Source organism: Suillus bovinus, assembly GCF_016758785.1.
Source record: "Suillus bovinus strain UH-Sbo-P2 chromosome Unknown EDB93scaffold_103, whole genome shotgun sequence".
NCBI classification, from domain to species: Eukaryota; Fungi; Basidiomycota; class Agaricomycetes; order Boletales; family Suillaceae; genus Suillus; species Suillus bovinus.
Window position 1 is genome coordinate 105,627 of NW_024542159.1, and position 10,168 is coordinate 115,794.

The 10,168-nt window shown below is 47.0% G+C and overlaps 2 protein-coding genes across 2 annotated transcripts; one reads left to right on the forward strand and one right to left on the reverse strand.

Annotated features, from left to right (window-relative positions):
- The first annotated feature begins 5,325 nt into the window (after positions 1-5,325).
- Positions 5,326-5,914, forward strand: EDB93DRAFT_78851 (uncharacterized protein). The gene is made up of 2 exons (XM_041457477.1): positions 5,326-5,496; positions 5,561-5,914. The coding sequence occupies exons 1-2, from the start codon at positions 5,406-5,408 to the stop codon at positions 5,845-5,847; spliced, it is 378 nt and encodes a 125-aa protein (XP_041302169.1). The 5' UTR covers positions 5,326-5,405; the 3' UTR covers positions 5,848-5,914.
- Positions 5,915-7,549: 1,635 nt separating this feature from the next.
- Positions 7,550-8,074, reverse strand: EDB93DRAFT_1061373 (uncharacterized protein; the record flags this gene model as incomplete). The annotated part of the gene is made up of 1 exon (XM_041444830.1): positions 7,550-8,074. A coding segment is annotated over one exon (525 nt), but the record flags the coding sequence as incomplete, so codon positions are not given.
- Positions 8,075-10,168: the final 2,094 nt, after the last annotated feature.

Sequence of the window (10,168 nt, forward strand, 5' to 3'; positions counted from 1 at the left end):
GAATGCGTTCGAACGCTTGAACGCTACATATAAATTGACAAAAATTGCAAGAAATACATGAACAGTAAATGAGTAGCTAAATTTCGTCCATGGCAGAGTGTTCGTGAGCAGCAGCAAACTCAGCTTGAACCATTGCGGAAATATGGCCTTGACGGTACCCACTTTTCAACAGCTGTAGGGCCTCAAATGTTGTTGGCAACAACCGATTATGGCGCGTGGTCCCAGTGATGCCACCACTCGAAAACGCTCGTTCAGATGCGACAGCAGAGCCTTGAATAGCGAGGTAATCCTTTGCAATGCGAGAGATGGTGGGATATTGAATGGAATGGTGCTAAAGGCATTTTAAGTCAACTTGCAAGGAAACACGATGCAAAAAAACTCACACCCCACCACGCCACTATATTCTCAACATCTTCTAATGGGGCAGCAAGGTACTCGTCGAGCTCCTGGTGAGGTCTTCAATTTGCGGTGTCATTTGCGACACAAGTTTTGACAGCATCGCGCATCCAGCTATGGCTGTATGACCCCTGGCGAGCAAGCAAGGAAGGAGCCACAGCAGCTGGCTCTGCAGTGGCAGGCGAGACATTGCAATGATAATATTTGTCGAAAACCTTCCGCAAGCTTCTCATGCCCTCGTCAAAGTTGCGAGGCTCCCATTTACCCTTCGCGTATGCCACCTTATAGTTAGGATTGAGCGCTACATTGTACATTAGATAGGGCATCATAATAAATAAAATACATACCGAGGCAAACGAAATAAACATCAGTTTCGTCGATTTTGTGGTACCATTTGCGAATATTGTCGAGGCCAGAGTTGATCGCGGATGAAAAGTCGTCAAACTTTGACAAACCAGCCATGTTTTGCCAAGTTTGTTGGAGATACTCGAGGACTGGAATCGCTCGCCATACGGTAGGTTCGTGAGTCGCCGAAAATGATTGTTGAGCATTGGCAGGTTCCTGGTTATACAGTAGGTTAATACAACATTTGAGACTCGACTGGACACTTGCACATACCTGAAGCACGTCATGCATCAGTTCCAACTTCTTCCATTCTTCGGCTGAAAGCTTGAACACTCCATACGACTTGCCCTGCAACTTTGGGACTTCGTCACTGTCATCCACCAGTTGTATGAATCTATTCACCCCCTGCCAGCAGATAAAATTGAGTTAGTATTGTGCATAGGGATGGTAATAGAAACCAACTGACTTTGCGTAGCTTAAGGGTGCGCTCCAACATACCAAAGAGCGAGGCCCATCGCGTGCAAATCCATTTCAAAAGCTCCAGCTTCGGCTCATTGACCTCGACACAGCACTGTTGGAAGAAGGTGCGTGCTTGGGGAGATTTCCGAATCTAAAAAAAGGGTTCATTAAATAGTGTTAGTCAGACGAGGGTACACACATACCTGCGTAACAAGCGCAAGGGCTTTTCCTGCAGTGTCGGCAACCTCGAAATCAGTTGATTCTTTGTCTTCGTCTTCATCGGCCATGTTCTTGAGGAGAACGCTTGCTGGTGTAGGTGCGACCTCCTCGACAAAGTGTTTGGCGGCTAAGTGCAAGGCATGCTCCATACAGCTGAATAGACATCAACATATATAGATCACGATATTAAATAGTTCACTTACCACACGCGGTGCTCACCAGCAATCCATTTCTTGCCGGAAGGGTCGATAGCAAGAGCAACGGTCTGAATTGCTGTGTTGTTATTTGTAGCATTGTCAGCTGTAAACCATCCAACCTTAGTGCGGATGCCATAGTTATTGATAGTTTGAATCAGGATTCTTCCGATGTTGCTCCCACTGTGATTGCCGTTGATGATGGTGAATGCAAGTTGCTCTGTCTTCAATTCCCACTCGTGAGGTTTCCCGGCTGGGGAGTCAATGTAATGTGCGGTGACGGAGAGGAAAGGTACACCAGGTTCGGATGTCCATGAGTCGAACGTGATCGAAATTTTGCTATCAACTTCCTTAAGCTTCTCCTTCACACATTGAACAGCAAGCTGCGCCCGTTCAAGAATTTCGTCTCGAGTTTTTGTGCGATGAGGAATGTCCCTGTCTGAAAGGGAAGGCCGGAGGTATTGAAGCAGCCGACGAAAGGGTCCCTTGTCAACGAGTTGGAACGCCTATCTATGGCATGAATATCCTAAGTCACAATTACAAAAAAAAAAACACTCACCTCGTCCTCAGACACGATAAGCTCGACAATGTAATCCATTAGACCGGTCTTGGTGAATTCAGGAATTTTAGCCGTAAGGGAGGCATCTAATGTTTGCTGCGCTTCGTCAGTTGCTTTGCAGTTAGGAGGTATCGCCCGATCATGCATCTTGATACCTCGTTCGTTGCAGCAGTTGCGGTATATTGGAAAGTGACACTTCGCGTTTCGAGCGATATGGGTGCGGCGAGTCGAAACACTGCCTTTGAAAAAGCAGTGATTGGTGGGTACATCATTGGCTCTTAAATTGACATTAGTTATGCGTGTGACATTCAAAGTAAAAGTAAAAATGTACCTGCAGATCTCGCACCACCAGCCATCTTCGGGTTCTTGGGTGTGCGGATTGATGTGTCCCTTCTCCTGAGTAAATACTGCCTTCAAATCCCCACTGCGCTCCTCTTTCTTCTTATGCTTGCGATCCTCACGATCCTTGTCTCCAAATACCTTGGTCCGCTCGTAAGCTTCTTCGGCCTCTTCTTCATCATCTGAGCAATCTTCTAGTGCAGGGGGTTCGTCGTCATTGTCATCGTGGGACCCACATTGCACTCGCTTGGGTGTGGGCTGTCCTTGGGGAGGCACTGGAGCCACTCGTTTAGCAGCTTTGGCTGGAGCTGTGTTGCCAGCATTGCAGATTTTTTCTGTCGGTTTAACGGCTCGGCCTGAGCGAGACACAAAGGCAGTTAGCTTGCCATTGGATGCAGGAGGCGGAGGTGGAGCAAGCATGGGGGTGTCATCGTCGGGATCATTGTACCAATCGATGGCGCTAGCGTCTTTGAGTTGGCCATTGGATCCAAGTGCGCAAGACATTCTCGCAGCCAGAAGGGTGAATATTGTACCTGTAGTAGCTCATTTATACCAAAATTTGTGGTTAGAGATTAGAAAAATGCGATGCACCTTGAACATATTGTTGCCATGCAATGACTGCAACAGTTGATTGATGTTGAAGCAAAAGCAAGTACCTGAACGAGCATCCCAAAGATATGTTCTGAACATAGATTAAATTATAATCCTAATAACGATTAACATAGGGCTTACCAAAACGTTGAATAGATCACAGAGGAAGTCAGACGTCACTAACAGAAATGCATTCAGTCTTTTGGTCGTGAAGTAAGAGCCATTCTGGAGATCAATGCTCCCAGAACTGCCAATGGCCATATGAGTTTGTTGCCAGGTGATCAGAAAAAATATTAGGATAGATGGATAGCAATAAGCTGAGGACCTCAAGCGGATCATAGACAGAAGGAAAGAACCATTCGAATGTGTTCGAACGGGTCCAGACGGGTTCACAAATCTGAGGCATCAGCCGAACGCTGAACCTAATAATAGGTTCGGTTCTTACCGTAGGCTGAACCTCGGACCGAACGGACAGTCCGGTTCGGAAGGGTTCGTGTTCAAACCGAAGTTCCGAACCGGACTCTGGCATCACTAGACCTGTGCCTTCTTCGTCAACGATTTTGGCCTCCCAACCATGTTGAAAGACTATATGGGTAGTTTGAAGGTATATGTTGAATACTGGCAGTGAACGAAGGATGTTGAGCAAGACCGAGTCAAAAAGGCACCTCGTGTCCAAGCTTAGTCTGGGTAACAAACTCGTTCCATCACTCGTGGATCACAACATGTAGTAGCACCAATGAAACTTTGACTAAAATCATCTCTACTACTTCCAATACACTTGTAATGTTTGCAGATGAAGTGGAAGGGGTGAAACTGGGTGCAATGATGAGTTTTCGATGCTCGTGAAATTCTAACATGTTGCTCTGGAGTGATGTTTTGCAGATTCCGATGATTTTCTAAATTTGAAGACTATTTTTTGGTACCATTAGATAGCAGAACATATTCTGAATATTATGATATAGTTTTTGCAAGGACTTGATGAAGAACTCATCGAGGAAATTTAATTGTACAGTAGAGTGGTTGTGTACAAAGGACCGTGGGATCACTGTAAACGTTTTGTTCCAGCCGCTGGTGGAGAGGTTGGGTGGATAAGGTTGGGCTGGGTTTTAAACATTTGCGCGTGTTTCCGGTTTACTAAACATTGAACTACCGTACTCGTAGACAGTGGTGGGAAGGAGCCTGACCGTAACCTATCGTCATGCAAAATGGGAAACGCTTGCTGGCAGTCAGTGCTGGCCACAGAATAGTCCTTCAGACTATCTCACGCCAACGTTTTGGATGATTTGGATGATTTTTTTTTCGCACGGCGACATCCGAGTCCTGAGCAGCGGGTGACAATTGCAAGTCATATTATGGGACACTAACACCAGAGGAAAGGCGATTCTCTCTCATGCAAAATCCCGGTTGCATCCGATTTTCTCCAACTGGTCGACTCGACGCTGCTGATAAAGATATTTAAATAATGGGAATTGAACCAAACGGTCCCCCAATAGCGCCTATCTCGGCAGCATCAACAATAGTGTCCTCTGCTCTTGGGATACTCATACCTCCATCCCTGAAGTCTGGACTATCATCACAGATTTATCTCGAACCCAGTTTGTACTGGTATCTAGCGACGACAAGGTTTACTTGTGGAAGGCACAGAAGTTGCTCGATATTAGTCCTCCTACTAGTATGGGGTTCGGATTGCATTCTCGGTCAATGTACGTTCTGTAACCAGCAGCAGCTATGACACGATAATCTCGCGTTGGATGACGATGCCAGAGCATATTCTCACAGCAACGTGCGATGAAAGGATGGAAGGCCGATCCTTCGTGAGGCAAAAATAATTGCGCTTTATGACCTTCATATGTGGATTCTGACGCTCAAACAGGATTTACTAGGTCTTGCGTACAAGCCATTCGCTCTAAACTGTCCCGCTGACACAGAAAGCCCTTCACAATCTCGCTTGCTCAATGTCAGCGAGTCGTCATCCGAAAAGACGAGCAAAGGAATGGAATATTCATTGAAACGATGGGTGTCGCAATGTTGGTCACATTTGAATTTTATTTCATGCATGGTTGACGTGGAAACTCCTCACATGTTACCGAACGTTGGCTACGTCAAGTATCGCACGATGTATAGTGTCGGTACGATACCTTGAAAATATCGACAACTCGTAATTCAAGTCCACTGGCCTTGACTTGAAAATGTCACACTTCTTCAGGGAAGCCGACTGAGCGGACCTACTGAAATGTATAAAAACCCTCTTGGATTTTCAGTGTAGTGCACGAACAAAGTATTCACTTCTACTATCCCTCAACATGCAGCTCTCTGTGCTCTTTAGTGCGCTTATATCTTTCGTCATCCTCGCTGCGGCGTCACCCACGCCAGGAGCCATCTCGAAACGTTCCTGTGAGTATCCATGATCATCAGCAGTATCATCCTATCCACTCAGATGTCACAATATATCACTCAGCCAAGCGAGAGAACCTTGACATCAATTTTCAACGTGATCTCCTAGAAGAGACTAAGAAGCGCGAGCCCGAGTCAGAGTACGCATCTGCTGCTACGAGAAAGGAGCTCAATAACGGTCATTCTGAATACGAAGTTGCTGCAAAGAGGAAGGAGCTCTTGGACGGTCAGGAAGACTACGACGCCGTAGATAAGAGGGAGGAGCTCTTGGACGGTCAGGAAGACTACGACGCCGTAGATAAGAGAGAGGAGCTCTTGGATGGTCAGGAAGACTACGATACCGTAGATTGATGCGACGGTTGGTATGGCTGTCTTGGAATTCCCGTTCAAACTATCACGGGCACTGTCGTCAGATATTTGTCTTCTCACTGATTCTCTGCAGTTTCTGGCTGGTAGTATTCGTCTAGCAAAGTTCAAACCTATTTCAAGTCACTGAGCAGAACGGCAGCATTTTTTCAACAGCTTGCAAATGCTTGCGACATACGTATGTCTGGTAGCATAGCGTCACAACAGGTTCGTTCCCGCTTCTCAGCTCCAACCCTCGAGTAGAATGGCTGTGGATTAGCACGTGGGTTGGTACAAAGTGTATCATAAACGTCAGGTTATTCGTCGAGTCACTTCAAGTTCACCTACACACTCCTGTGGGTCACCAGTCTTGTTCAAATCGAGTCGTTCCTGCGGTTGTATATTCTTGTCATGGCCTTCCACCAAGGAAGAAAACATGACCTCAATACTGATTCTATCTTCAAGACCCAGAGACAGCATTTGATTTCTAGCAGATTCTCAGCGACCTCGTGAAGTGGTAAATTTTTGCGGTGATTTGCACGTGCCGTTGTTGAACCATCAAATCATCATATCTTCCTTGACTGTCCGGGTAATGTATCATTGGCTCAGGTTCTCACTTGGTGCATGTGGTAAATTCAGTGTTATCTTTTGGTGCGGTATCTTTCTGACTTGTTTCTGATCCAGTTCTACTCGCGGATGGGACTTCTCAAAATGCCTTCGAGTTCATTGTGCGGCACATTGCGTGTCATGACAAACGCCAAGCATACGACGACGATCCCAGCCATGCGATCAATTTGATGATTTGTATGACAAAGTTTATGTTATTGTCAGATCACTTATCGAGGCTTAGAGTTCCATCTGCTTAACTGCGTGCATAAGTATTTCCTCTCGGTGAATACTTACTAGTAACTTCGGCCGAGTCCCACAAAGACTGTTTCGGACCTATACCTGCAACAGCGGCTTTTGCCTACGGTGGTTCATGGACGGTCATCGTCGTCATCAATGTCACTGGCGATCTCACTTCGCTCATTCTCTGTCTGAAAGGTAACGTGCTCTGTCGTCCTTTCAGCAAGGGTGTTAACATTGCCCTCTAGTTCGACACTTGTTACAGCGTTTAACTTTCATACTTGACTCTAAGGTCGGTAGCAGGGCTACTCGCACGGACTATGCCGCTTACGAGCGAGCAGACTGATGTTTCCGGTCAGTGAGAACCACCCCACTGAAGTCAAAGGGAACTCAAGAGAGTTGGGAAGCGCAGCCGTGAGGCCGGGGCCTCCGCCGGAGGTTAGCGCCAATAAGATTTCCAAACGCATCACTTTCTTTGAAGTTCTTGATACTCGCGGGCGCGCGAACATAGGTTGTTATGAGGTGTTATATGATTTAGGTGGCCACTGTCGAGTATGGTAAGCCAGACCACTTGACAAGGGAGCAAAGATATTATTTACAAGAGAAGGCAAAGGGAAATTTAAACAACGTATGAACTTGAGGTAGCAGCACAAAGTAATGCATCCTGCGCAAGTACCAAATACCAGCCTAGTAGTTAGATTTCAAGGGAATCCCAAGACTTTGCAACGAGTAAGGATCAGATACTCAGTAAGTAGAGTGCCCGTGACAGTTTGAACGGAAAATACTTCCAAGACAGCCATGCCAACCATCGCATCAAGGCACAACTGCGTAATCAATGATCATCCTGACTGTCCTCGAGCTCCTTTCTCTTTGCAGCAGGTGCGTAGTCCTCGAGCTCCTTTCTCTTTGCAGCAGGTGCGTAGTCCTCGAGCTCCTCCCTCTTTGCAGCAGGTGCGTAGTCCTCGAGCTCCTTTCTCTTTGCAGCAGGTGCGTAGTCCTCGAGCTCCTCCCTCTTTGCAGCAGGTGCGTAGTCCTCGAGCTCCTTTCTCTTTGCAGCAGGTGCGTAGTCCTCGAGCTCCTTTCTCTTTGCAGCAGGTGCGTAGTCCTCAAGCTCCTTCCTCTTTGCAGCAGGTGCGTAGTCCTCGAGCTCCTCCCTCTTTGCAGCAGGTGCGTAGTCCTCGAGCTCCTTTCTCTTTGCAGCAGGTGCGTAGTCCTCAAGCTCCTTCCTCTTTGCAGCAGGTGCGTAGTCCTCGAGCTCCTCCCTCTTTGCAGCAGGTGCGTAGTCCTCGAGCTCCTTTCTCTTTGCAGCAGGTGCGTAGTCCTCGAGCTCCTCCCTCTTTGCAGCAGGTGCGTAGTCCTCGAGCTCCTTCCTCTTTGCAGCAGGTGCGTAGTCATTCTCTGACTCGGGCTCGCGCTTCCCTGGGCCGCTGCCTGAACCGCCTCCGGTGTATCCAATATATCCCACGAGGTCGGTCTCAAGCTCCTCGCGCTTCTTAGTCTCTTCTAGGAGATCACGTTGAAAATTGATGTCAAGGTTCTCTCGCTTGGCTGAGTGATACATTGTGGCATCTGAGTGGATAGGATGATACTGCTGATGATCATGGATACTCACAGGAACGTTTCGAGATGGCTCCTGGCGTGGGTGACGCCGCAGCGAGGATGACGAAAGATATAAGCGCACTAAAGAGCACAGAGAACTGCATGTTGAGGGATAGTAGAAGTGAATACTTTGTTCGTGCACTACACTGAAAATCCAAGAGGGTTTTATACATTTCGGTAGGTCCGCTCAGTCGGCTCTTCCCTAAACAAGTGTGACATTTTCAGGTCAGGGCCAGTGGACTTGGATTACGAGTTGTCGATATTTTCAAGGTATCGTACCGACACTATACATCGTGCGATACTTGACGTGGCCAACGTTCGGTAACATGTGAGGAGCTTCCACGTCAACAATACATGAAATAAAATTCAAATGTGACCAAGATTGTGGCACCCACCATTTCAATGAATATTCCATTTCTTTGCTCTTCTTTTCGGATGACGACTCGCTGACATTGAGCAAGCGAGATTGTGAAGGGCTTTCTGTGTCAGCGGGACAGTTTAGAGCGAATGGCTTGTACGCAAGACCTAGTAAATCCTGTTTGAGCGTCAGAAATATGAAGGTCATAAAGCGCAATTATTGCTGCCTCACGAAGGATCGGCCTTCCATCCTTTCATCGCACGTTCTTGTGAGAATGTGCTCTGGCATCTCATCTAACGTGAGATTGTCGTGTCATAGCTGCTGCTGATTACAGAACGTTTATTGGCCGAGAACGCAACCTGAAGCCCATAGGAGGAGTAATATCGAGCGGCTTCTGTGCCTTTAACAAGTAAACCTTGTCGTCGCTAGATACCAGGACAAACTGGGTTTGAGATAAATTTGTGATGATAGTCCAGACTTCAGAGATGGAGATATCCCAAGAGCAGAGGACACTATTGTTGATGCCTGCCGAGATAGCCTCAGATATACGCTATCGGGGGACCATTTGGTTCAAGTCCCATTATTTAAATATCTTTATCAGCAGCGTCACGGTAGAGTCAATCAGTTGGAGAAAATCGGATGCAATGAATTTTGCACGAGAGAATCGCCTTTCCTCTGGTGTTAGTATCCCATAATATGACTTGTCACCCAGGACCCGCTGCTCAGGACTCAGATGTCGCCGCATCAAAAAAATCATCCAAAACGTTGGTGTGAGATAGTCTGAAGGACTTACGATTGAAAGTTCTGTCGCCAGCACTGACTGCCAGCAAGCGTTCCCCATTTTGCATGATCATGGCAATGCGGTAACTGTAACATTGGTCAGCCCGCCGCCCGCGCATAACCGTTACACCAAAAGGTGAGATACTGAAAGCTAAGCTTTTAGTATCAGCGACGGTATACCGTATAGATGGGAACTCAGGTAAGCCGGCGTGCTTACAGTAACTTAACCCCCTTCACTTCCCACTTCAATTCTGTGCTATCCTCAAGCCTCGATTGTATTATCGTCAGACCCATGTTCAAGTTATTCTCTTGCTGACTGTAAAAATTGCCGAGAATGTGATTTTTTTTCATGACCTTCAAACGTCTTGATGACATTTCGAATGACTTAGGTAGTTCCTTGTTGACTTTCATGCTGCTGATTTTTCTACAAAAGCATGTCCTTGCTGGATTCCTCGTCGGCTACGCCTGTGGGACTTGGAAGTTGGAGGAGGCAAAGAGTAGGATGTGAGTAGCCTACAGGCCTGTTGAAAGTGTGTTGGTGGTGTGGGGAGTCGCCCGAGTCGATGAGTCAGCAAGTGTCATGTAAGACGTTGCGTATGAAGGAAAAAGGGGACTTGGTCCCCTCGACGTCGATAACCCATTGTAGACCACAACAAACAAATAGTCATTCGTCTTATAATATCCAAAGCCCAAGACGCCACAAACGCATTGAACAAGCGGAAACGATATAACCAGAAAAGATAG

Excerpts from the sequence above, each read along its gene's own strand:
- EDB93DRAFT_78851 (XM_041457477.1), top strand. The coding sequence starts at position 5,406 with ATGCAGCTCTCTGTGCTCTTTAGTGCGCTTATATCTTTCGTCATCCTC. Across the intron at positions 5,497-5,560 it reads AGCCATCTCGAAACGTTCCT|CCAAGCGAGAGAACCTTGAC; the intron begins GTGAGTATCCAT and ends TATATCACTCAG.